At 45.4% G+C, this 25,490-nt stretch overlaps 12 protein-coding genes across 12 annotated transcripts; 8 read left to right on the top strand and 4 right to left on the bottom strand.

Annotated features, from left to right (window-relative positions):
- Positions 1 to 260: 260 nt before the first annotated feature.
- K450DRAFT_240375 (uncharacterized protein) lies at positions 261 to 1,494 on the top strand. The gene is made up of 2 exons (XM_051588919.1): positions 261 to 1,169; positions 1,236 to 1,494. Exons 1-2 carry the CDS (start codon positions 276 to 278, stop codon positions 1,440 to 1,442), a joined length of 1,101 nt encoding a protein of 366 aa, XP_051444800.1. The 5' UTR covers positions 261 to 275; the 3' UTR covers positions 1,443 to 1,494.
- Positions 1,495 to 1,629: 135 nt separating this feature from the next.
- Positions 1,630 to 4,995, top strand: K450DRAFT_240370 (uncharacterized protein). Its single transcript, XM_051588918.1, has 3 exons — positions 1,630 to 1,949; positions 2,833 to 3,387; positions 3,462 to 4,995. The coding sequence occupies exons 1-3, from the start codon at positions 1,680 to 1,682 to the stop codon at positions 4,725 to 4,727; spliced, it is 2,091 nt and encodes a 696-aa protein (XP_051444799.1). The 5' UTR covers positions 1,630 to 1,679; the 3' UTR covers positions 4,728 to 4,995.
- A 143-nt stretch (positions 4,996 to 5,138) lies between these two features.
- K450DRAFT_240369 (uncharacterized protein) lies at positions 5,139 to 7,249 on the bottom strand. Its single transcript, XM_051588917.1, has one exon. The coding sequence runs from the start codon at positions 6,808 to 6,810 to the stop codon at positions 5,299 to 5,301; it is 1,512 nt and encodes a 503-aa protein (XP_051444798.1). The 5' UTR covers positions 6,811 to 7,249; the 3' UTR covers positions 5,139 to 5,298.
- Positions 7,250 to 7,376: 127 nt separating this feature from the next.
- Positions 7,377 to 9,716, top strand: K450DRAFT_240367 (uncharacterized protein). The gene is made up of 7 exons (XM_051588916.1): positions 7,377 to 7,684; positions 7,745 to 7,772; positions 7,845 to 7,923; positions 8,009 to 8,037; positions 8,114 to 8,698; positions 8,771 to 9,116; positions 9,198 to 9,716. Exons 1-7 carry the CDS (start codon positions 7,459 to 7,461, stop codon positions 9,333 to 9,335), a joined length of 1,431 nt encoding a protein of 476 aa, XP_051444797.1. The 5' UTR covers positions 7,377 to 7,458; the 3' UTR covers positions 9,336 to 9,716.
- A 1-nt stretch (position 9,717) lies between these two features.
- On the top strand, positions 9,718 to 10,859 carry K450DRAFT_240365 (uncharacterized protein). Its single transcript, XM_051588915.1, has 5 exons — positions 9,718 to 9,959; positions 10,039 to 10,178; positions 10,242 to 10,392; positions 10,465 to 10,629; positions 10,702 to 10,859. Exons 1-5 carry the CDS (start codon positions 9,788 to 9,790, stop codon positions 10,761 to 10,763), a joined length of 690 nt encoding a protein of 229 aa, XP_051444796.1. The 5' UTR covers positions 9,718 to 9,787; the 3' UTR covers positions 10,764 to 10,859.
- A 96-nt stretch (positions 10,860 to 10,955) lies between these two features.
- K450DRAFT_199132 (uncharacterized protein) lies at positions 10,956 to 11,916 on the bottom strand (the record flags this gene model as incomplete). The annotated part of the gene is made up of 3 exons (XM_051584588.1): positions 10,956 to 11,308; positions 11,401 to 11,524; positions 11,596 to 11,916. 3 exons carry the CDS (start codon positions 11,914 to 11,916, stop codon positions 10,956 to 10,958), a joined length of 798 nt encoding a protein of 265 aa, XP_051444795.1.
- On the top strand, positions 11,748 to 13,777 carry K450DRAFT_240355 (uncharacterized protein). The gene is made up of 4 exons (XM_051588914.1): positions 11,748 to 12,046; positions 12,175 to 12,471; positions 12,541 to 13,216; positions 13,296 to 13,777. Exons 2-4 carry the CDS (start codon positions 12,177 to 12,179, stop codon positions 13,399 to 13,401), a joined length of 1,077 nt encoding a protein of 358 aa, XP_051444794.1. The 5' UTR covers positions 11,748 to 12,046; positions 12,175 to 12,176; the 3' UTR covers positions 13,402 to 13,777.
- A 2,024-nt stretch (positions 13,778 to 15,801) lies between these two features.
- Positions 15,802 to 17,331, top strand: K450DRAFT_240349 (uncharacterized protein). The gene has a single exon (XM_051588913.1). The coding sequence runs from the start codon at positions 15,959 to 15,961 to the stop codon at positions 17,123 to 17,125; it is 1,167 nt and encodes a 388-aa protein (XP_051444793.1). The 5' UTR covers positions 15,802 to 15,958; the 3' UTR covers positions 17,126 to 17,331.
- A 125-nt stretch (positions 17,332 to 17,456) lies between these two features.
- Positions 17,457 to 18,396, top strand: K450DRAFT_240346 (uncharacterized protein). The gene is made up of 3 exons (XM_051588912.1): positions 17,457 to 17,641; positions 17,710 to 17,838; positions 17,904 to 18,396. The coding sequence occupies exons 1-3, from the start codon at positions 17,485 to 17,487 to the stop codon at positions 18,113 to 18,115; spliced, it is 498 nt and encodes a 165-aa protein (XP_051444792.1). The 5' UTR covers positions 17,457 to 17,484; the 3' UTR covers positions 18,116 to 18,396.
- Positions 18,397 to 18,471: 75 nt separating this feature from the next.
- On the bottom strand, positions 18,472 to 20,536 carry K450DRAFT_240341 (uncharacterized protein). Its single transcript, XM_051588911.1, has 3 exons — positions 20,291 to 20,536; positions 18,893 to 20,222; positions 18,472 to 18,812 (listed from the first exon to the last, which is right to left on the bottom strand). Exons 1-3 carry the CDS (start codon positions 20,429 to 20,431, stop codon positions 18,625 to 18,627), a joined length of 1,659 nt encoding a protein of 552 aa, XP_051444791.1. The 5' UTR covers positions 20,432 to 20,536; the 3' UTR covers positions 18,472 to 18,624.
- Positions 20,537 to 21,377: 841 nt separating this feature from the next.
- On the top strand, positions 21,378 to 22,558 carry K450DRAFT_240335 (uncharacterized protein; the record flags this gene model as incomplete). Its single annotated transcript, XM_051588910.1, has 5 exons — positions 21,378 to 21,552; positions 21,697 to 21,867; positions 21,930 to 22,000; positions 22,109 to 22,160; positions 22,236 to 22,558. Coding segments are annotated over exons 1-5 (749 nt in total), but the record flags the coding sequence as incomplete, so codon positions are not given.
- A 735-nt stretch (positions 22,559 to 23,293) lies between these two features.
- K450DRAFT_240326 (uncharacterized protein) lies at positions 23,294 to 25,256 on the bottom strand. Its single transcript, XM_051588909.1, has one exon. It carries the CDS (start codon positions 25,234 to 25,236, stop codon positions 23,566 to 23,568), a length of 1,671 nt encoding a protein of 556 aa, XP_051444789.1. The 5' UTR covers positions 25,237 to 25,256; the 3' UTR covers positions 23,294 to 23,565.
- Between the last annotated feature and the right edge of the window lie 234 nt (positions 25,257 to 25,490).

The raw sequence follows: 25,490 nt of genomic DNA, 5'->3' as shown, positions 1-25,490 counted from the left end.
CCGCTCGCTTGGTTGAGGCACCTACAGTCCGCCGCTCCTCCTTTTCTCTGTTTAACAACTCCATCAAACAAGGCTCAAAACGCAAGTTGTCTTTGACACTGATTCGTCGTTCCTCGGATAAAGCGATACGTCGAGATGATGAAGGCTTTGAGTCTGGTCATGCACAGAGCACACCTCGCTCACGTTTCGGTATGGTTTGAGAGAATGTCCACCTTATCTTCTTTACTAGAACTGAACAAATTTGATTTGGTTATCCTACAGATATCATTACGAGTATGCCTACAGAAGTGGCTACGCTCATTTTTCAATACTGTGATCTACAAAGCATCTTAGCGGCTACCGTTGTCTCCAAGTCATGGCATAATTTGGCAATGCAAAACCAAGTCTGGCATAGTCTTGTCTCGCAACAGCCAGCATGGGATATTCCATCACCTAAACATGACTACATCGACTATGTCGACTTATATCGACGACGAATTGATTTGAAGCAACGCTGGCGAAAAGGACAAGTCGAAACTCGCTATCTTGAGGGTCACGAGGACAGTGTTTATTGCTTACAGTTTGACAACGAAAAAATTATCAGCGGAAGCCGAGATAAAAAGATTAAAATCTGGAACAGTCGTACGCATCAGTGTATGCATACGCTTCAAGGCCATACAGCCAGCGTACTGTGTCTCCGTTACCATGGAAATATGTTGGTGTCTGGATCATCCGACACTTCTGTTCGAGTCTGGAACTTGGACACCATGGACCTCTCCATGCAACTGAATGGCCACACTGGCGGTGTGCTAGATGTGTGCTTTAATGACGAATACATCATCAGTTGCTCTAAAGATACCACTATTCGAGTATGGGATCGCTTCACAGGTGACCCTGTAGTCACGCTGAATGGACACCGCGGGCCGGTCAACTCTGTTCAAGTTCATGGAGATCAACTTGTATCGGCAGCAGGTGATGGCCTGGTTAAATTGTGGGATTTGAAGAAGTTGGAACTCAAGAGAGAGTTTGTCGGTCACACTCGAGGTTTGGCCTGCGTTCAATTCGACGGCAAGAGGATACTCTCTGGATCCAACGATAAGAAGATCAAAGTTTGGAACGCTAAAACTGGCGAATGCACGATGACTTTGGAAGGTCATGAAGATCTTGTTAGAACATTAAGTTTTAATGAGGTAAGCGTTCACGTAATTAGTTCTCTTTTTTTTGAAATTCCGTTTCATACTAAAACCCCACATTAGGATTTGATTGTCAGTGGCAGTTACGATCAGACCATCAGAGTATGGGATATGCATACTGGACATTGCATGCTCAGCTTTCAAACGGGTCATCCGGGATGGGTCTTCTCCACTGCGTTCAGTGCAACGCGTATCATTAGTACGAGCCAGGATAGTAAAATTCTGTGTATGGATTTCTCCACCGGTCTTGACACTAAGTTTATTGTATAGTTGACATTAATAAATAGTAATACTTGGGGATCCATTTTGGAGTCGAGCCCTGCATTTTTACAAACTGTCAAACCAACCGCTTTTCCATGACAAAATTTTGGGTGCGAAAGGATGCTGACTGAAGCTGTGCTGGAACCATGACTGCTCTTTTTTTTTTTCTTTTTTTTTTTTCCTGCTTTTAGCCATATTTTTATTTTATTCGTTTCGCTTTCTCGACTGCCCATTATACCAACTACCATGCCGGTGTCTTCTGGAACAAACGAAATCCACATTGAGTCCATAGAGATAGAGGGTTCACAACCTTTCACCTTCATCAGAGGCGATCCTTCAACTCCCGTCATCGAATCACCTTCCAACCCCATGACCGCCAGCTACAACCTCGAGTCGGCCGCCGTTACGGTGGCAACCAAGATAAAAAATGAAAACAAGATCGAGAGAGAAAAGCTCATGAGCATGCAAAAGATGATGGCGTCATTCTTACAAGGAGCTCTTCAAGATAAGCGTGAGGTAAGTTCTTATCATGCTTTGTAGACATACGCCTTCCCTTTCCCATCTCCCCCCCCCTTGGTACCTCGTCGTTGCCTCATAGAGCGCAATCTTATTGCTAGTGGAAAAGATCGAAAGACATAGCAGCGATAGCAATGAGTTTATACACACATACCTTCATATGGACGTCCCAATATACCCTCCTCATTGTAATGATTCGCGGTATTTCTATCTGAATCCTTCCTCTGTTTCTGGCTAGAGGCAAGGCATAAAAGTATGCAAAAGGGAATCTTCCCGAAACTTGTTTGATGCCCTCACTGGCGAATCTTTTACAGACCTTCGCTACCCATTTGAACGCTTTGGCAGACTGTTTGGGCAAGCAATGATACAATTTCTTCACTTGGGAATGGAAGAAAATTTTTTAGCTGCCGCAGTTCGAAAGCCAACCCCCTTTTTGTCTATGAAGGGTCCCCGCACAACCAAAATCCGCGCATATTAAGAGAAAAAGTATATATTCTATTCCAAGCATACTGTTTTGCAAGACAAAACGGAGGAGCAGGCTTCTTGGCCTCCCTGCTGTCTACATCATTCATTGGCAAAGAGAGAGAGAAAGATAAAAGAAAAGACGGTGGGTTGAGTCTTGCTAGATGGTCATCATTGAATTCCAATTATGAACCTCTTCAAGCTCAAGTTTGAAACTTGGAATTGACGGAAAACGAGTCTAGGCGACTCGTTGCAAAGCTGAAGTTTGGCCTTTGGGTCTAATCCTTCTTCTTTCAATTTCCTTCCCCGCACCTTTTTCTATTTTTTTTTAATACCTTTTATGTTATATCTCGCTCCTCCCCCGTGCAATGACTTGCTCTTTTCCAGCGCACTGTACTAACAGCGGTTTTTTATTCGATAGGGTAACGAAGAACGATACAATGACCTGATCTCCCAGCTCACTATGAAGCCTAATCTCCCTGGGGCTCCATCTCCATCCAAGTTGCTCATGTGGATAAAACTCCTTTCGCAAATCGTCACGCAACTGGATAGATCCTGCAACGATCTCGTTCAAGCAGTACTGTCTGTCGATTGGACTGTACGGGAAGGAGCCTTTGTGGACCAATATATTGGCTTCATCGGCAACCTTGTGTCAGCTCATACCTACTACGTTCGACCCGTACTCTTCAATCTTGTTCGACGGTTGACGTATCGTTCCAGAATGCCTGAAAATGTGATGGTCACCCGCTCCATCACATATCAACGAGCCCACAACGCTATTCGATACGTACTGTCCCTCATCCCTACCTCTGCCACCGAACTGGTTACTGTTCTGGCAGAAACGTTCCCACACAAGCGATTCAATGTCGCCGAACAAGCTACCTATGTGAACAACCTTTTAGAAATCCTCGACTACTCTCCCATTCTCCGTAAGCAAGTGCTTGGCTTGGCTATCGAGAGAATCATTCTGATTGACGTAAGTGTATGACGATCAGATGTAAAAAAGGACGCATGGACAACGTCAAGTAACCTTAAAATCGTTGCTATTAGGTCGAAATTCAAATCGAGCTTGAAGATTTAGAAGATGAAGTCGAAATAGATGCGTTTGACATGAATTTGAATGCTGATTACGAAGACGACGACGAAAGTGATGAAGAAGCCGATTCTGATGACGAAGATGGCGTCGTTGCTGAAGACAGTGACTCCGAAGCTGAAGACGACCTCGAGGAGGAAACTCGAACAGCTACCCACATCAAGCTACTTGTAAAGAAGTTGGATGCCATGCTTCATATTGTTTTCCGGTATCTCAAGGAACTTAGCACAAATCCTAATGTCAGTTCTGAGGAACGACAACAGTTGTTCTTTTTCTTGTTGGACCTTTTTGACCGCACCATCCTTCGAACCTTCAAGTCGCGATACACTCAATTCTTGATCTTCTTTTATTGCTCAACCGACGCTCTTACCTTCCCTGACGCTTTCTTGGGTCATCTCTTTGAACACACTTTCCAAACTGCCAAACCCACTGTCACTCGTGTCGCCGCAGCCGCCTATGTTTCTTCCTACCTTGCCCGTGCAAAATACATTGGACGCACCAGCTTGCGCAACGCCGTTTACATTTTGAGCTCATGGTGTGAACACTACATGGATGGCAACGAGATTTTGGCCACTGGACCTGATGCTAACCGACATCCTGTGTTCTATGCTGTAGTCCAAGCCATCATGTACGTCTTCTGCTTCCGATGGAGAGAGCTTGTGGACGATGGATTCGACGATATGCTCAATGACGACCTTGGCATGGACGGCACTGACCCCTCCCGCCGCATGAGTGGAATGGATGCCGACATCCTCACAGGAGGTATTGGCGGGTCCTTTGGCTCTAAGATTGCCGGTCAGAAATGGTGTGTAGGATTACACCCCATGCAACGTATCATCAACAGCACTTTAAATCCTCTTAAAGTGTGTTCGCCTGCTGTGGTACGCCAGTTTGCCAAGGTTGCCAATCAAGCCAACTTCTTGTATGTCTACCCGATCTTGGAACGCAACAAGTCCGTGTTCTGCTCAAGCAATGACCCCAATACCCAAGTCCGAATTGAGTCGTTCTTTCCTTTCGATCCCTACCAATTAAAATCTAGCAAGCATTTCATCGATAATATCTATCGAGAGTGGATTGCCGACGATGATGATGAGGACTCTTCTGACGACGACGATGATGACGAAGACGATGATGACGACGTCTCGGCTGGCATGATGGCCATGAGTATCAGCCCAAGTCCTAACCAACGTGTCATGGGTTCTATCCTTGGCCAGCGCTCATAAACCGCTTGAATTTCGCAAAGGAAATTTTCTTTCTTGATATCCAACATTCCCCTTCCCAAAACTTCATATCACCTGCATTTTCACTAGTTAGCTATAGCTACCTATTCGTTTGACCCTCTTTGCATCTCGTTGTCGGTACTGGGTACCGCGTTCATGCCTACAAGCAACCGTCCCTCCTGCTTATCCACCCTTGTATAAAGCCGAATATTAATCCCAACACTTTTTTACCCAAAAAAAAATAAAAAATAAACACTTTTGAATCAAATGAGTGGATGCGAACATGGAAAAGTTCTTTTTCTTTGCAAAATTAAAAATCATCATACGATCTCTTTGTTACAGATATACTACTGTACAATGGAAGAGAATATTACTATAGAGATTGCCATTCTGCATGTACAACGTATACATAGGTGTTTGCTTTGCATGCTTCTTGCAAAAAGATTTATATATATATTGTTTTTAAAGGTCAAAATTTACATTGTACAATAGTAGAGATTATAATACTGCATACACTTGCTTCAAGCAGACGGCTTTCTAAATGTCTGCTTGAGAACCTGTTTTCCTGTGCGGTTCATGCTCTCACCCCTTCACGATATACGAAGGTGGTGTCTTGCTGAACGCTTATTTGCCGTACTTCGAGCATGACTGAGTTGCTTCCTTCAAACACCTGGCCAGTATTGTGAGAGGGCAGCACCAGGACGTCCCCTTGCAAATGGCTATCTCGGAAATGGCATTCTTTGCCCCCACTGAACGCCTTTGAGAGCTTTTTCTGATTGCTGTAATCAAACGCCGTCCATACCGGCGTTTCCTGTTCGTGATGGGGTTGCTGCTGCGACCAGATACGAAAACACCACACATGGGGCAACGACGCCACTTTCATGGCCTTTCGATCCTTGGCCGGTGTCCCAGACCGTACCTCGCCTGCGTCGTATCGGGTGGAATCTCGGATTTCCGCCATATCCTGTGGGCTCAAAAGTTCGCTGCGCTTGGCGTTAAGACGCTGTGGCGGTCGTGCGGCAATAATATTCGGTGCACCAGGGGAGGTTGGGCCTTTGCGGAATATGGAAGAAAAAAAGCTTTTGTTGGTAGATGAGTTGCTCGCTGTCGTCGATGAAGAATAAGAAGGTGTTCGTGGCGATGACTGGAAACTCGTCGCATCCCCTTGTGAGCTTATTGGCGATGATACCGTACTGCTAAGCACAGGACCGCTTGGCGTTTTTATAAAAAATTGTTCTAACATAGATGTTACTGCGTTATTGGCTGTAGGCGTGCTTTGCCCTGATTCCGTATAATCTTGAGGTGGCTGCCTGTGATGTGAAGGTGGGCTGACAGCCGATGCATTCAGGTAATTCTCTAACCTCTGAGTTGGATACCGACGGTTAGCAGTATCGTTGTTGCTGACTTGGCTCGCTCGTCGAGGCGGTGGGGAAGCTCTACCCCATGTTGGACTAGGTTGTACGTGTGGTTCATTGGATGAGTACGAATCGGTTTCATCTTCTTCGCTCTCGCTTTGATAGGGTTGGGTATGATGATGATGACTGCTGGGTTGGCGATACGTCTGCCTTTCGTCATACCAGAGTTCCTCCTCTTCTTCTTCCTCTTCTTCTTCGTCCTCTTCCTCGCTCGCATGGTTATATGGATAATACGCAACATCATGCGTTTCCTGTATTCGAACTTTTCGAAAATCATTTGTCGGTATTCTTTCTTTATAGTGGGGTTGTTGTCGTGTCTGGTTGGCGGAGATCGGCCGACGACGAGCCGAGGTCGGCTGCGGCTGAGTTGTGGCAACTGTGGATGATACAGTACGTCGCAGTATGGGTTTAAGAGGTTTAGGCTTAGGTTTGACTGGAACAATAATTTCTGATATATCGTCGTCTTCTTGATCTTGGTATGTAGCGTGTCTTGTTAGAGGTACGTTAACGTGGCCACGGTGATACTGTTGTTGTCGGTGTTGGGAAGAACGAGTTTGGTCCTGAAGGGACGAGTAACGTAATAAGTCGTTGATATACTGGGCTTGGCGCTGGACTTTGTCCATATGCTGGCGATACTGTTGATCATACTCGTGATTGGTCATTCGATCCATGAGGAGAAGATCCAAGGGATGTTGCTCGAGTTGGTTGTTATTGTTTTTTTAGAATCCCTCAGCGCCGTTGTCCAAAACGAGTCATTGGATCACAACCCTACACAAAAACGGTAGAATTAGCTCACCAATCAGTCTATCATAACAGCACATGCTTCTTGGCCCATCCTCAAGCTCTTTTCAACCTATGATATGTTATTCCAAGCCGTGCAGACTAGGTTGAGAAATGACACTGGCAACAGGTTGACTGGAAAAGAAGCGGGGAAGGGAGGTGGCACACTGCTGAAACAAGCGGTAAGATCTACTGGGGCTGACTGGGGAGTGGAACAGCCTTGGTCAGGATAGTTGGGCTGCCTTGAGATTACCACAGTGGAGAAACAAGCGAATAGGATGAAAGTAGCGGGTATGGTGAAGCGTTGATCGACGGCCTTCTATAACCTGAATCCTCTATAGTGTTGATTTTAGCGTATGTATTAGTGTCTGATTCTCCAGCCGTGGTGCCACTTTGGCAGCTTGCTTACCGGCCCGTTTGGCACAGACATGGAGCAGACAAATCTCCGCTTTGTGACTGAATTTCTCGCGGGCCCACAAAAGCCCGAAAAGCGTTTTTGCCTACCTCTGTGCCGTCAACTCCTTAGGAAATCCAATGCAATGCCACCACCAACTCAAGCACCTCACATTGCTAACCTAGTGAACAATCCATACAATCCTTCTGGGATGAATCAACTTCGACCCATGACTTATAACCAGCAACCACCATTCGAACAATCCTCACCACCACAAAATGTTCGTCCATATCAGTCCACATTACCCCAACCTCAACCTGGTTCACCCGACGATGCGAGAGGCAGTAAACGGGTACGAGTCAGTAGAGCATGTAAGTGGGTTATTTTCATGGAAACCTTGTCTTATAGGTTACACTAATACTCTATCATAGGCGATACTTGCCGACGTAAAAAGATTCGGTAAGTTGGGAAACAAAGCTGATATTGAATATTGTTTAGCCTACACCATCTAATTCTCGGTACTCTCACTAGATGCGATTTTGACAATTTGGCAGGTGCCCATGCCTGCACAACGTGTGTCAATGCAGGTTGGGAGTGCACATTCAACGAGGTACTGACAACGACTCCTAGTCAAAGCGTTTTTTATAATTTTCCCACTCTAATCGTTTTCTATATTATTTTTTTCATATGTTTAGGTTGCAAAAAAGAGAGGTCCTCCAAAAGGGTAGGTATAGCAAATAGAGTAGAACACGAAAGTCATTGTCAAATACTAAGTGCGTTTATCTTTTTCTATAATTTAGATACATCGATAGCTTGGAAGATCGACTGAAGAAGATGGAACGGCTGCTTGAGAATATAGCTCAGTCAGGCAATCCTGCCGCTACTGCAGCCCTCCGAAATGGATTTGGACCAGACGATTCGGAAGTCAATGAAGCAAGCATGGATGAGGAAGTATCCCCAACACTGCGAACGTCGACCCGCTCGGCTAGCAGTGAAGTTCAGCCTCAGACAAACGTTTCTCCACCGGTAAAGAGCGATCAAATGGTTATAGCTCCAGAAATTCCAAAGCAAAGCGAAATGGTGGATGGTAGTATGCGCACTTTGACTGTTCCGGACTCTCAAAAAGTATGCAAGTATATTGGAGGTTCAGCTGGCATCCACTTGTTTGCCAATAAAGTCTACGATGCGACAACATTTGGCACCAAGAAAATCTTTTTTCCAGACCAGCCCGAGAACAAGGAAGAATCAGGTGAAATTAAAGATGGAGGTGTTTTTGTGGTTAGGGAACAATATGACCATGAACATGCAAGAGATTTGGAAAATGCTCAGTTGGATATGAAAGGCGCCATGCCTCCCAAAGACCTCGTGGATTTGTTGATCAAAACGTATGCTGTCTACTTGATTATGATGCGTATTGACCCAACCTATTCACCCACAATTTTTTTTTTCTTCACTAGCTTCTTTGAGGAATCTATGGTCAATTGTCCGATTATCGATCAAAAGGAATTCATGGATGCCTTTGAGGGTAGAACCACTCCACTGCCTTCCAGAATGTTAATGAATGCCATGTTTTGCGTCGCCTGCCGACATCTCCAATCGGACCACCCAGTCCTCGTCCGTCATAAGCTTGACTCAAAACGCCTTTACAAGCTTTTCACCGATAGAGCTGCTATAGCATTCACCCGCCAATACTTCAGCCCTAATGTATCTACTATCCAATCGTTGCTGTTGGTCATCAGTAACCCCAATTTCACAGCACACGGTAATCCCAACTGGATATGGTGTGGTATGGTGATTCGAATGGTAAAGTTTAACCACAGTGTTTTTACACAACGTTTGATTTTTTTAAAAAAAGGTTTTTTAATTTGACGTTGATGATTTTAGGCACAAGACATTGGATTTCATCGATGTAATGGAACATTTAGAGTATCGCCTGCACAAGAGGAATTTGCAAGGAGACTATGGTGGAGCACATACATTACCGACCGATGGACCTGTGCTATGCTTGGAAGGTATGTTTGAAAAATGTCTGACCACTTTTCTACATTGTATCTCACTATGCGCTTTTAGACCCCTTGGTATCTCAGATGCAGATGTCGATACTGAAAAGCCAGAGGCTAACAATGAGAAAGACGAGACCTTCCTCCATTTCATCAAATTGTCAGAAATTGTTGGTGAGGTATTGCGTCGCCTGTACTCTGCCAAGGCCAAAGCCATGGGATATGGCAGAAAAGAGGTGGAAAATGTCACTGAACTCTTGCGAGGGATGCTCCTTGACTGGCGAAAATGTCTTCCAGAGCGGTTGAATATAACCGACAGTGAGGTATCGTCCCTTCGAGCGCAATTCAGCTCTCAGTTACGACCTGATAAGGCATACGCGGAAAAAGGTAAACCAAAGCAACGCTGATTGGGCGCGATGTCCACTGCTTCCAAACACATTACTAACACCCAAACCATGAACTTCAGGCCCGTTTATGCTTTACTATTTTGCTGTTGTGATTTTGCTGAATCGACCTTTCATTGTCAGTGGACAAAACGAACATGACAATGAAGCGGCAAGACGATGCACCGAAGCTGCTAAATCCATTGTGGATGTCGCTCGGGTGGTTCGCATTGACGACTTGATGCATTTTGGACATACAGCTGGTAAGCACTGATCATTTAAGTTGACTTCACGATGCGCACTTTTGCTTATTGCCCGATTCTTTTATCATGTTTGATTCAGCCTTGACAGTTATGCAAGCGGCCTTCATTCACCTTTATAACGCTGCCAAAACAACCCCCAAAATATCAGCAGATGCTCGTAAATACCTCACCACATCGCAAAAGATCTTTGCCAGCGTATGCTCTCGGTGGCCTGACGCTGTATGTACCCCTCCACTGTAATACTCTTTTCGTTGTTCAATTTCCTCATGCACAAATTTATAGCCTCCGATTATGAGCTTGATTGGCAAATTGCAAGATTCTATCGATAAGATCCATGGCAAGAAGGAACCTGAAGAGACCAAAAAGGTGTCGGTATCTGAAGAACGGCCACCGGTTGTTCCTGAACAGCCGCAGACCCCCCAAATGAGCGTAGGCAAGTACAGTCGCCACCATGTTACATGTATGCGTGGCATTTTTCCTTACTCATCTTGTTTCCTTTAATTAGAGGAAACCTTGTTTGCCAACTGGCCAATTGAGCAGTTTGTGGCCAGTTTATCAGATGCACCGCCTATCTCTTACGATAAAATGCAGCCTGAAACGGAAGCCAAACAACCACCAAAATCCAGCAACATCCCGTTCTGGGGAGCTCCTAGTGGGTACGACTGGCAAGGTAAATTTTGATTTGATGACTTTTGCTTAAAGTGAACACATGGACTGAACAGTGGGGTGGGCTTCATTACAGAATGGGGCAACTTTTTGGTAGAAGGAGGAATTATCACCGGAACCAACGAATCCATTATATAAACCAAATGCCGTTGTACTCAGCTTACCAGCCCGCTCGCTCAGCTAAGCAAAGCATAGCTGGGAAATGACGGTTTAATTTAGTAAATGCCAGTAACCTCATTTTTTTATACATATATTTTTTTCATTCATTCGCTCTAGAAGTAGCTTCCTCCCCATTCCCATCCACATTATATTTTTCTTTTTATGACTTTTTCAAGACAACAAATCTTTCAAAGACGACCCTGTCAATGCCCTTCGCAGGCTGTTGGTGGGTTGGCGTACAGGGGCGTGTTGTGGTGGAGACGAGCTGACTGGTTCACATAACCAGCGCTGGTGTTTAACTGCCCCGCCATTATCAGAGTGCTTCCGCGGATAAATAATCAGGGTGGCACCGTCACGGTCGCTTTCGCCCCGCACATCGAACACGAGATTTGGATGAGCTAAGCAATAGATGTAACCATCAGGGGAGAGGCCAAAGCGCTGGTTATGAGCTTCGACTCGAGATTTACGAGTATATTGGATAATGCGGGTTTCCGCGAGTTGTCGCAAGTCATCTGGCACAAGAGCTACAGCGGTGAAAAGGACGGAGCGACCCAAAAAAAAAAAGGATTTGGTAAGCCCCCTGGAAAGCGCGGGCCAACATTTGTATTCCACTTACAACCACGAATGTCCAGACAAAGGCGGGACCCAACGTTCACGATGAAGCTATCCACGGCAAACCACAATTGATTGTCACGATCGTTCCCAAATTTTTGCGGCCACAAGATGATACGAGTATCAGGCTAAAACGGTAGTTTTCAATATATGTGTGCGGGGGGCCGATGATGTGTGACAGACATCCATTCTACTATACCTTTCTTGACCCGCCTCGGACATCCAGCACCTTACCATTCAATGCACTTTTGATGTAGAATATGCCTTCTGGGAACTCTCCTTTTTGCACTGGAGTAGGTGGAGGGGAAGGTTGGGCTCCAAGATCGCCGCTGGTGCCATAGCTATGGAAATGGAAGATGGGTAATCTCGCTGTGGTGGCGGGCGAAAGCTTAGGGGACTCCGCAGCGTACTGATTAAAGTCCAGTACACCTACTGATGTGGATGGGGTGGTGGGTGCGGATGAAACGGTGGAATGAACGGTGCTTTCATTGTCATCAGTGGTGGATGATGTGCGCTCCATGCGTTCAAGCTTTAAAGGCCCTTGATATTGGCCGCTACCCTATTTTGGTAGGGCAAATCCTTTTACCCTCGCCCTTGCTCAATTGCACGTGATCGGTGATGCATTACCTAATGGTCCGCGGCCTGGTTAGGTAATATCTCACGTCACGTTTTAGTTTTTTCTTTTTTTTTATACTTCTCGTTTCCCGTACCACACTGGCTTATTTCACTTTTTTCCTTTTGTCTCCATCGACCGAACCGAACATTTCTAAACCTGAAGACATGTCTGACGAGTTCCAGTTCACACAACACTCACACAGGCGCTATAACCCGTTGACAAAATCTTGGGTCTTATGCTCTCCTCACCGTACTCAGAGACCGTGGCAAGGAGCCCAAGAGTCCGCTAATGCGCCTGCCTTGCCAGAATACGATCCAAAGTGCTATTTATGCCCAGGCAATACGAGAGCCAACGGTGAAACAAATCCTGCCTACAAGACCACCTATGCTTTCCCCAATGATTTCCCTGCCGTCAAGGCCGACCAACCAGAGTTTAAGGAGGATGAAGAGAGTGCCAAGGGTAGGTGTGATGGGGTTTTTTTGTTTGATAGGTGTGTCACTAAGTCTAACTGACTGGCTGCTTTCTTAGGCTTACTGCGTGTAACCGGTGTGCGTGGACAGTGCCATGTCATATGCTTCTCACCAGCACACAACCTCACGATTGCAGAGATGTCTGAACAAGATATTCTTCCTGTTGTCAAACAGTGGATAAAGTGCTATGAAGATATGGCCAAGGTCGATTATATCAACCACGTTCAAATCTTTGAGAATAAGGGATCAGCTATGGGATGCTCCAACCCTCACCCTCACGGTCAAATGTGGTGCACCGAAGACGTGCCAGAGGAGCCCGCGAAGGAAATCAAGGCCATGGCTGAATACCGCCAACAGAACAACGCTTGCTTACTCTGTGACTATGCTAAATTGGAAACCACCACTCAGGGAAAACCCCGTGTTGTGTGCGAAAATGATTCGTTCGCCTGTGTCGTGCCATTCTGGGCTGTATGGCCCTTCGAAACCATGGTGGTGTCCAAACGCCATGTCACCAGTGTGTCCAAGTTAGATGATGTTCAGCAAAAGGACCTGGCCAACATCTTGAGAAGAATCGCCTGCCGCTACGACAACTTGTTCCAGTGCTCGTTCCCCTATTCCATGGGTATTCATCAAGCGCCTGTGGATGGTCAGGATCATAATGGAGATACGCATCTTCATATTCACTTCTATCCCCCTCTTCTTCGTAGTGCAACTGTCAAGAAGTTTTTGGTTGGGTAAGTCATTCGGGCATTATTTTTTTTCATACACCGGGCTGACGATGAACTGACCTTCAATATTTCCCCGCTAAAATAGATTTGAGATGATGGGCGAGCCACAAAGGGATTTAACCCCCGAGCAGGCTGCCGAAAGACTGCGTAGTTGCTCCGAGGTTCATTACAAGAAGCAGCAGAAGTTGTAGAAAGAGGTCTACCAACATACAACACCATATCACCACCCACCCATTTCAACTCTTACATACAATTAGAAAGGACCCCCCGCCCGTCCTCCTCTTTTTTTTTCCCAAGTTTTGCGCGCTACCCCTCGTACTTCTTCGCTCTCGCTTCTTCTTTGTAGATTATCGTTTTTCTTTTTGCATTTTGTGGGATTATCTTAATGATACATACTGGCAAACAAGGTAATAGACTTATTCTGTCTTTTTCTCTTTATTCTCTTCTAGACCCCAACGCTGTTGATTGTTACTTTTCAGTTACCCTTCTTTTTTTTTTTTTATTCCTCCCACAGCATTACTATAAATGTACATGTGTTCCCGTCTATATGGAGAGTTTGCCTTGCAATGGAATTGGATGGATGACCAGACATTTTTTGGGTGGTGCAGAGCGTGGTATCGCAGTATGAATTACCTGGCCCACCGATTGCAAATTAGGTTACGTCGAAAGGTCAGAATCCCTACATCGGAGTAGCTACCGATGGAGAAACCTGTACCCGGGTTGACTTTGAGCTGTGTGATGGAATCAAAAACATGCACCGACCGCTATGGGATTGACGACGCATACAAGTCTACATAGCTGCAAACGGGGGGAATCGGACGAAAACCACATTGGAGGAGAAGGTCACCTGGTAGGTGTGGCAAGGTGCAAGAGTTGGCATTATACGGAGACTTGTTGTGAGGTCTTTCTGAATTGGCCCGATGCTTTGTGTAAGTAATATTTACTAACGGGGACATTTGATTCAACTTTGCAAGGCAATGTTGGTAAGAGGAGCCTTAGACTTATGAGGCAGAATCTTTGGCCACCGCAGCAAGGCTGTCTAAATTCAATTTCTGATAGCTGATATTCAAGTCGAAGATGTCAGCTATAGCGTACATACTGAAGCTAAAGGGAAAGGAAAATACGCAGCTAGAGGATTAAGCACTTTATGCCACTTCATCGTAAACCATCAGTGCTATTCCATCGCTGTCTACAACGACTGCTCTTTCACCTTTTGCACTATGCCGTGCCCTGCATATGCTCACAAGCATTTCAATGGATGCCTACTTTAAAGGCACTGTGATCTGGGAGAGGAAACGTTCACTTTCGCAGCTTTAAAAATAGAACATGGCAGAGGGTTGAATGCTGTGGCTCTACAGCAGCTGTTTGCAAGTGAACACATTACTGAGATAGTTTGTTGGAGGATATCGCCACGACTGGTTCTCACAAATCATTGTACAAGATTTGTGCTGGTTTTCCATTCAGCAAGAAGTGATATGTACGGGCATCAAGATGACCACTGTCAGAGCTTATCATCGTGCCTGAAAAGTACTAAACACTGTTTATTAGATACAAGTATGTTGTACTTTCCATTTTAGCTTTCTGGTAGCAGGTCATCATATTCTATGACCATCACGGTATGCAACTTCAACTACACTTACCATGGTAGACTTGATCGATAAGCGTGTGCAAAGGGTTTTCCTTGACAAATAATACGCATCAAATTTGTCTGATAGTATTTTTTAAATACGGGAGATAACAAATCTACTGTTTTGAGTTTTGCTAGAGTTACCTCAGAAATTTAAAGATGTTTGATAAAAACTAAATGCGCGAACAAAACTTGTATACAGACCACAGCCAAACCGTCAGTTCATCACACAAATACTGGATGCAGCGCATTGCATTGCGTTTTTAAAGCGGTCAAATAATTTGCAACAAAGCAAGATAATTCGGAAAAACAGGATACAAGAATAAAGGCATGACATCCTTAGCACATCGTGCATAGGGGTCACCATGACCTCTTGAAAGGTAAAGAAACAGGTATAGAACATAAAAATACATTTTTTTTCTTGTCTTGTGTTTCAACCTTGACCGCACCTGAGGATTGAGTTGGTATATCGTCCTCACCCACCCAGCCGCCCACTTGGCAAGTGAACCTAACAAATAAAAAACCTAAATTCACGGTATGAGTGAACGATGTTGGTATCACTGCAGCCATTCTTGATCTGTGTTTCTTTCCAGGTTTTTCCGCACGTTGAAACCAAAAGGATGTGAATGTAGTCGTGGACGTTAGAGACCATAAGTACAGTTAAAGAGCAGGAGAATTTTTTTGTCAGTGATAATCTGCTTGTGTCAACAAACAACTCTAACACGTCAAGTGGAGAAAGCGTCAAAGTGATAATGTTACGGGTTCTGTAATAATAATCTCCGTAGCACGAGCAAAGCGATAGAGCTGTATGTACGTTTCGCCGGTAAACTCTTCGCCGATAAGTACAAAATACTACAATGGCCAATTTTGTTCGACAACTAGTCTTTTTTATTTGGGCTCGGACAAATATCTATAATTGCCCATCTGTTATTTCAAAAAAGTCATTCTTCATCTTTCTCTCTTACTTTCCTTTACTCTTCTGTTTCTTAACCTTCTTTGCTATGCAATAAGTGGATACACTCATTTTATATTTTCTTGACAACGAATAAGATCAGCAAAACCAGTCTTCATCCAAGGTTCGTTGTTGTAAACACACTTGCTGTAAAGGTGGTTTCGGGTTGATGGGTGTGTTGCAATTCGCCAAACTTCGTAAATTTTTATATGATGTTGCATACATTGATTGGTATTTATCTTTCACCCAAACTTACGTCTTTCTTCTTGCCTCAGTCATGGCAAACGCAGCAGCGGCATCATCTCCAAAGTCACCCACCAAAACCAACAACAACTTTGAAAATACCGAACAACCGTTTATGAAGCGAAAGTCTCACACTCGTATGGGTAGCGCTCCTCCAGATACAGAAGTGAACTATCCACAGTCTCCCACTCCAGCTCAGGTGGTGGAGTCAAGAAATGGCTCATTATCCTATACCAATTCGTATCGTAGGCAATTTCTATCATCTTCAGCATCGTCCATGACTGGGACAAGTATCAAGACTGAACTTGATGGAAGTGTCATTTTTCATCCAGATGAAGAGCATCCGGGAAAAATGTATTGGGAAAGCTTGTTTCAACCTGATAGGTCATTTAATCGTCGCCCACCTCGTCATCCACGAGGCATGGGTCTACAAAAATCCAATTCTGTCTATTCGTTTGCATCGGCCGCTACTAACCCGCAATTGGGCTCAGCGCTGGCCATGACGGGTAGCAATGCAACCGCTGTTCCCCCTCGAACTTCTCCAGATGTGAATCGATACGATGTCCTGACCAATATAAAAGGCTCACACCATAATGAAAAACCCATCGACAAGAAACAATTTGAGAAACTCATCAGCCAAGAAAAGGGATTAAACGATGATTCATACAATGACAATGATTTGAAAGCCATCTATACTCAAACAACCCGCTCAAAATCATCACCGCCGTCCCTACTGGAAGAAGGCTTGGATGATCATACAGACGTCGACTTGCAATATGGAAAATGGTACTTTTGGGCGGGGTTCATATGTCCTCTGTTCTGGGTGATTGGAGGCACCTATCCAGCAAGAGGCAGATCCAACCGTGCGTACCTTACTTGGAGACGGAGAAATAGGGCTGCCTTCACTGTGTTTATGACCCTCTTGGTCATCCTGCTGATCGTTGGACTGGTCCTCAAGCCAGACGTCTTAGGACTCCGTACAAGCAGTCCCATTCCGCCATCCAATATTCCAAACCCACCAGATTCAACTTCTCCACCATCCGATCCTAGAAATCCAAACGCCCCTGTCAATGCCGCTGACGTTAGTCCATAACACCTTGGCCTAGTGCAAATCCAAATATTGTATTTTTCACCGTTTCTTTTTTACACTACCCCCCAGGAACATAAAAAAAATCCCTCCATTGTAATCAGTGTAGCAACTTTGCTTTACTTTCATAGTATGCCCAGTTGAAAGCACTGGATAGAAAAACATTCCATTCAGCCGTTGCAAGGCCACTAAATAATAATTCTTATTTCAGCACGGCTTGTCTTTTTTTTTTTTTTTTTTTCTTTGGTGGGTGAGTGAGAGCAGCACCACAGTCACAGTCACGTGCACAGAGCTGTGGCCCCCACCTCGGTCATGGCTGGCTGCACAACAAAAAAGTTCCTGATTCCATTCAAACCCCATTCACCATGGCCCCAACAGTGACCACGTCGCGCATCTCCTTGGGGGATTTGACTCCCAACAACATTGGCCAATTGCGTGTTCTTAACAGCACTCTGTTCCCTGTCAACTATAGCGACAAGTTCTACAAGGAGGTGTTGGAGGTTGGTGAATTTGCCAAACTTGGTAAGCATTCCCGATCATGTCGTATGAAAAGCACTCATAGTCTAACGACGTGATTGAAATTCCCATAGCTTATTTCAACGACGTCTGCGTCGGCGCTGTCTGCTGCCGAGTCGAACCCATCGATACCAACGAAAGCTCCTCCAAGCTTTATATCATGACTTTGGGTGTCCTCAAGCCATACCGACACTTGGGAATCGGTAAAGTTGAAGCACCTTTAGCATGTTTGCCATACAAGATTTATCGTATTGACCCTTCTCTTCAGGACGTAAGCTCTTGGATCACATCCTCGAGCATGCTTCAACCAACAATGAGCAGACCATCACTGAGGTGTACCTTCATGTCCAGACCACCAACCAGGAAGCCTTGTCCTTCTATAAGAACCAAGGCTTTGAAATCACTGGCACCACCAACAACTACTATAAAAACATTGACGACAAGGATGCCTATGTCTTGACCAAGCCTATCCACCAGTGACTTTCCCTCACTGATACAGCTAGCATCCTGGTCAACACCTTCCATGTCTTTAACACCACTCCCGTTACGTCCCGTTCCATGTATAGTCACTATAAGAAACTGTGGATAGAAAAAAGGCTATCATGATAGACCACTTTTAAAAAATGTTATTTGTTATATTAAGCCATGATACCACATAATTCTCTAGGCTGAGGAGGGATCAAAAAAAAAAAACTAGGAAGCACAAAAATACCTAAAAGCACGCAATAAAGCTCAAAAAAATACATTCATGATATTCAGAATATGCGTGAGTTGCTAATTGTTCACTTGAGAGAAAAGGCTGACATATACAGTGTCGCTCACTCGGTCATTCAGCATACACTGGGTAAGTGTGGGTGGGTTGAGTCCCCATTACTTTATATCGGATGACAACTAGAACAAATGGGAATGAATACAATACAGCGTAGTGCTATTATGCTACAGTGAGGTGAGGTGAATGGGGGAATCTATGGATGGGAAAAAGCTAAACTCTAGGCAATATGTTTAACGCCCTTATTGACCCGTTGATTTTGCAGACTGTTGATTTGCTTGGCTTCTTCATTCTTGAACGCTTCCTTGGTTGCCTTCTTTTCCGTTCGACGGTTCTTCTTTTGTTCCTTCAATGCAGCCTTTCGTGCCTTCTTTTCCTCCTTTGATTCACTCTTGGATCTAGCCACACCTAAGTTGACTATAAAGACAACATGAGTACGTTGGTTGCCTACGACCTTTTTTTTTTTTTTTTTTGCCTCAAATTCTTACCTCGATCTTCATCGTCTTCTGAACCACTTGCTTCCTCTTCTTCTTCTTCCTCAACTTCTTCACGCAGTCTCGATTTACGGGATGCCTTTTGCTTCTTGCCAGCTTCAACAAGAACAGGCAAACCCGTCTTGGGATCAATCTGAATCCGCTTGCGGAAGCTGTCTTCCTTGATCAGTCTAGGATGGTTTTCCAAATTGGAGTATGTACTAATGACAGACTGGCAATCCCATGTAGCTCGCTGTTTGACGGGTCGTTCCCAAACGTCAACATCTTCAATTCGGTTGTTCTGGGTCGGTCTGGAAGGCATGGGGCTGTCGGTTTCTACGTTATCGAGTTTGGCTGCACCAAGAGCGTTACGGATTGAATCCAACTTGGCCTCACTCGTATCACCTTCCAGTCTGTGCACCATCTTCTTGCCAACCACCTCGTAGTTATCCAAGAAGTCGTCGAGAATAGCGTTGAAGTCTTCTCTAGCCACCATTGGCTCATCGTCTTCCTCCGAATCGTAAAAGTCAGACTCTTCTTCTTCGTATTCCTCTTCAATCTTTTCAAATCGCTCATCCAACAAGGTAAGATTGGCATTTCGGTGTGAAGCAGTGGTGGCTCTTGTCATACCAGTCACTCCAGAGCGTCGGTCGTCCTCATCGTCTGAGCCCAGACCAGCGTGTTGGTTCTTCTTGAATTGTTTGAAAGCGGCTTCCCAATTTGTCGAAGGGATAGGCACAGCTTCAGGTGCTTCATCGTCCAAGGGCTCATAGGTCACAGGCTCGCCGTTTTCATCATACTCTTCATCTTCGTAATATTCTTCTTCGTAATACTCTTCGTCATCGTCAAATTCATCAGGCTCGTATCGCTCTCCAGGAGCGTTCAAATTGTCGAAAAAGTCTTCAACATTGTCTTCCACATACGCTTCGTCATCAAGAGCTTCCATAATTTCACGAAGTCGAGGGTCCATGTCGGGCTGCAAGCCACCGTCAAACAAGTCGATACTTCGGAGAGGCGTCTTGGGTGTAAACAATTCGATGTCGGATGGAAGGACTCCTTCAGGTAGGTGAACTTTGCGGTCTTTTCGGTGAAGCTCTTCGTTGACGGTTTCATCTACAAAGTTGATACCCCCGGTGGCGGGTTGCTTTTCCTTCTTTTTCGATGGCGCTTCCAAAAACACAGCATCGGTGGCACCGATGGGTCGCAAATGTTGTGTATAGTCATATTCACTATCATCAAAGTACACACCGTAGAGGGCAGCCTGACCGACCTTTTCGTCAATCTGGTCCTGAGTCAATTTTTCTGGTCGGTGGTGTATGGATTGAATTTGCTCTTGAGTTTTGTGCTAAGGAAAGAATGTCGAATAAGGATGGCGGTTCGCCCCGTGCTGTCGTCTATGCCATGTCAACTTACCTTTAGAATGTTGGGAGGAACAAACTCCTGAAGCACTCTTTGTGATGCGCCTTCGTCGTTAATCAGAGGATCCTTTTGAGATCTGTGAACGACATGGAAATGCTTTGCATCTTTTCGATTGATAAATGGCTTCTTTGGCATGGTGTAAAAGCTGGTGTAAGAGAGTAATGGAGAAGTTACTGTTACTGGTGTGCTTATTCAGTGGTCTCAAAAAAAAAAAAAAAAAGTCTGCGAAAAAATCTCAGCCACTCACACTGTCGCTCAATCGCAGTCCCATTGGATCCCTACAACCAGAAGGCAAAAGGCTTAAGGCACCATATAGACAGACAAGCTGCTTAAAAGCATCATCCTATGCTTCTTCCAATGAACAAAGAAGTAATAGTATTATGCCTATGGAGGCCTGGTCAGTGAGAAATTTGCTTCAATGATAGTTCTGGCTTTCGCAAGAGCCCAGCTTTCAACCACCTTGTTAAATCAGCTGTAAAATACGATGAAATAACCACATAATTCCAAAAATGAAGCTTCTCTTCAAATAATTCCCTGGTTTAGCAGTCGATATTCAGCTTTTTAGACGGGGTTCTCCTCGTCTCTCAATGTCTTTGTTACTTTAAGCTGGCCTTGAAATGCAAGAAAGGTAATAAAGTAGCCAGTTACCTTTGTTTTCTCAAAGATCTTTTCGATCTTTCAGTTTACGTCTAACGTTGAACCATTTGATCTTTTTGGTTTCATCCGATGAATGGATAATGTGACTATTTCTACGCAAAGGCTGTAAAACAGTGAGGTCATGGGCCGCTGAAAAGAGACATCCAAGGGAGGCCCAAACATAAAGCAACCAATGGAAAAATTGAACACTGACACGGTTGCACAGAGATACTCACTTTATTCAATGGTACGTACACTTTGCTCCATTGCTGTCATTTCTTGAAAAAAAGGTGATATAAAAGAGGTAAATGGGCATCTTTCAAGCCAACGGCCCAGCCATTCATCCTTAACGGTCGGGCTATCTTGTCAGGCATATAGCAGGTGAAGGAACGAACCAATCACCTGACCTCGGAGTTTCTCGAAACATTGAGTGGTGGATGCAGGTCGCTTGAGCCCATTATTTTTTTTTCCCTCTTACCTTCTCCATCATGGCAGAAACGATCGCGTCCACTACTCCTGCTTCCAACCACAAACAAACCCCAAAGAAGCCTGATGATGCTGCATTGAAGAAGAATTTGGGCGAGATCCAGGCCTCCATTGACGCCTTGAAGAAGCAAAATGTAAGTTGGATCTAACTTTTTAGATGACCTCAGGGCTGGACCCCTTTCGGTGCTGGATCGATGATCAGAACGTCCATCATGCATGGGGTGTCGCTATGGGATGGCGCGTTTCCATGTCTGATTGAACTAACGCTGTTACTCTAGGACGCTGTGCGAGAAAAGGTGAACAAGCTCTCACCAGCTGGTAAGAGTGCTAAGCGTGAAGAACTCTTCACCAAGCTCAACCAAGTCCGGGACCAGCAAAAGGAGCTTAAGGATTCTAAGAAGGCTGTCCTTACCCAATTGGATGTCATCCAACAGTCAATGAAGAAGAAGGTACGGTTCACATTTTTCCTTCTAGATGTTTCGATGGGGCGCATGACTGACATTTCTATTAGACCGCTGCTTTGAAGGCCGGCCAATCCAAGGTCCCATTCAAGACTACTGCTGATGTCGATAGACAGATCAGGTACGACCATCATGGCTGGATGGGGGGAGGGCTTGATGTGAACATATCAGCGTTTGGCACTGTCTACCATCATACCTGAAACTAATCTGCTGACTTCGTCCATTGTAGCATTTTGGAAAAGAGAATTGAATCTGGTGTCAAGCTTGTTGAAGAGAAGCAGGTAATTTATTTAAGAAGGATGTACAAGTGTGTGACGACACTGGATCAATAACCATCATATTAGATCCTCTCTGAGATCTCCACATTGAAGCGTCATAAGAACACCATTGACTCTTTCAAGGATCAACAAACGGAACTTGACAAGGAGAGAAAGATTTATGAAGATCTTAAGAAGAACATTGATGACAGCCAAATGCGAAGTCTCAACCAAGAATTTGATGCCATCAAGCTTGAGCTCAACGATATTCAAGAATCCCAAAAGACCTACCGCGACAAGCGCAACCAGCTTTACGAAGAGCAAAACAGCATCAAGGCTCAGTTGGATCAACAATATGAAAAGATGCGTACACTCCGCGATGAGCATCGTCAAGCCATGGATGAGCACTTTGCCCACCAACGACAAATCCGAGACCTCCGCAAGGAGCAGGCTAAGCAGCGTCAAAAGGAGTATGAGGAGACTCAACGTAAGGCTCAAGCCGAGCAGGAACGCGAGCTTGCCGAGATCCCTGCCTATTCTCAAGAAATCGCCACTTGTGAGACTCTGCTCACCTACTTGCAATCGTATGGTAACGATAGCAACGCAACGACCGATGCCGTCAATGGCAAGGCTGATGCCAACGCAAAGTCGCCTGCTGGTAGACAAGCAGACACCACTGCCAATATTCCTGAAGGTGCCGTCCTCATGAAGAAAGCCGACCGGGAAGAAGACTTCTTTGTGGGTGGTAAGAAGAAGGGTGGTAGCAAGGCACCCAAGGAAAAGAAGGCTGACCAAACCGTCAAGTTTCCCTTGGCCATTATGGAATCTTTCTGGGAAGTTAAGATTGCTATCCCCACCAAGCCTGCTGAATTTGATGCTACCATTGAGCAGCTCAAGGAGCGCAGGGATCATTTCTTGAGCGAACAGCCCAAGAAGACTGAGGAGAACAAGAAGAAGGCTGAAGAGAAGATTGCCGCTTTGCTTGCCAAGGAAGAGGAAGCCAAGCCTACTGAAGAACCTACCCAAGCCTAGATTTTCGTCTCGACAGACACAAAAGGAGCCTTCATCAGAAACCATTAAAAAAAAAAAAAAAAAGGAGATGCATCGCTGAAAAAAAATGGAAAAAAAAGCCAACCTCCAAAAGACAAAGATCCCATTTCACTCCCTTTATCTCTTGCAAAAATTTATTGTTGAATATAACAACTCATCAAAAGCGTTTTTCATACCCTCGCTCAAAAAGAATATAAAGGAAAAGCAATAAAGTGAATGTGTAGAAGCAACATAAACTGGCTGGCCGTGCATTTATTGGTGCTCGCATTAAAATGTAGTACTGGATGGGTTAAAGAAAAAAAATATATTTCTGTAGGGTGTTGCTATACAAGTAGGTGCAAAACGAGACGATATAACATACATAAATGCATACATCCACTCACTGTAGATGAGAAGGGTTGCGACGACGACGCATAGGTATGCAGAAGAAAACCGTGCGGGATTGTTTGGTGGGATCAAGAAACGCAACATCATACAGCATATGGCCATGCATTTTGCGACAAATGGCATATCCGTCGGAAGGAATCACCTTGACCATTTGTGAAAAATGACTATCCTGTATGACGCATGGTTTGTTCTGATTGCTTGCGTCCTTTATGGCCGATTGGTAGATTGGGTCAAAAGGCTCCCATGGGAGAGACTTTAGACGCCGTTGACGACGAAAACACCATTGCATAGCTTCGGGGCTGTCGAGATTGGCAGTATACACTTGACTTTGCCGTGCCGATCTTCTTCGTGCCAAGGAGGATTGTCGGGACGGTCCACTAGCATTGGCTTCTGTCTGCGGTGGCGGCGGCGGCTCAAACATTCTTTGACTGATCACACCATATCGAATCGATTGCTGCTCGGCCGCTCTACCTAGACGCTGTTTGATAGCCGCCACCATGCGTTGATGACGAGGTAGTGGCTTTGGTGGGGATTTAGCATCGCCTTGTTGATAATGGTCCATAGCGGAAGAGGGTGGATAGCGCTCTTGTGGTGGATAGTGTTCCTGCGGCGGCGGATAGTGCTCTTGTGGTGGATACTGTTCCTGCGGTGGCGGATAGTGCTCTTGTGGTGGATAGTGTTCCTGCGGCGGCGGATAGTGCTCTTGTGGTGGATAGTGTTCCTGCGGCGGCGGATAATGCTCCTGTGGCTGAAATTGAACCATGTCATGCTCCATATCGCCTGGACCGTGAAACGGACCCATGTCGTGTCCAGGTGGACCCATAGGAGGAGCAACGTCCAGCATAGCATCCGCCAGCATGGCCGAAGACATAACGCCAGAATCACCGCCCATGAATTCGGGTGGCACTCCCATGGGAGGACCAAACAGGATAGGCGGGTGCACCATGGGTATGTCTGGCGGCATAGGCTCAGCATACATCATGGCTGGTTGAGTGAAGCCAATCACGGTGGAATGCCGCTGTATCACTGGACCCGCCGAACTTGGACCCGACTGAGTACGAATATGAGGATGTCGTTCATAGTGTTGAATACGAGCTTCAAAAGGTGCTGGCTGCATTGGATCCCAACTCCCTCGACGAGCCACCATTCGCTGTGAGTCATCCGTTTGCGACGCACTATCCGACTCATCATCACTCAGACTCCCACTACCGGTCCCGGATGCTTCGCTCAAACTCGTTCTACTTTCTTCCGGACTGTAATAAATGGGGGCTCGCATGGACGGCACTGAGTGTGACCGATACTGACGCCGTTTGGCAACCCGCCATTCTTGACGACCTTCTGAGTCGAGACTCGATCCTCTTCGACGGTTTTGTTGATATACGCGCTGTGGAGACCCTGTAGTGTAAGACTCATCGTCGTCTGAAGTAGGATTCTCCTGTTGATGTTTCAGAATAGTATTTAACTGTTGAGACAACTGCTGGGACTGCGCGGTGAGACGATCCATGTAGTCGTCAAACGTTGCTTTGGGTGGTTCTGTTTCCATGGATCCTGTGGGAAGAAGCCAAGCGAAAGGAAAGAAAAGGAGGGAGAAGGCATCAAAACAAAAACAAGCAAGGACAGTATGGCAGTCAGCTGCCATAGAGAGCCCAAACGGGATCTCCATATAGGGGCGCCTATTCTCGGTCCGAGCATGCACTGAGGTACAAATTATTATAGCAAGAGCCTATCACCGCTACCATCCATTATTGCGTTCTGTTGGATATATCATGGGAAGACCACTGCGTTTGACACTAAGGGTCGGTGGGAAACGTTAGGTTAGCTGTTCGTACAGCCCACGTTCTAACGTCACTGAAAAGAAGGGGTGCGTAGCTATGGAACGGATGGATTACCAGGCATATCACGTGTAGCCGAGCACTT

The sequence above is a fragment of the Umbelopsis ramanniana genome (genome assembly GCF_025399195.1).
Source record: "Umbelopsis ramanniana AG unplaced genomic scaffold K450scaffold_26, whole genome shotgun sequence".
NCBI classification, from domain to species: domain Eukaryota; kingdom Fungi; phylum Mucoromycota; class Umbelopsidomycetes; order Umbelopsidales; family Umbelopsidaceae; genus Umbelopsis; species Umbelopsis ramanniana.
Note: the sequence above shows the minus strand (reverse complement) of the source record. Positions and strands in the feature narration are given on the sequence as shown.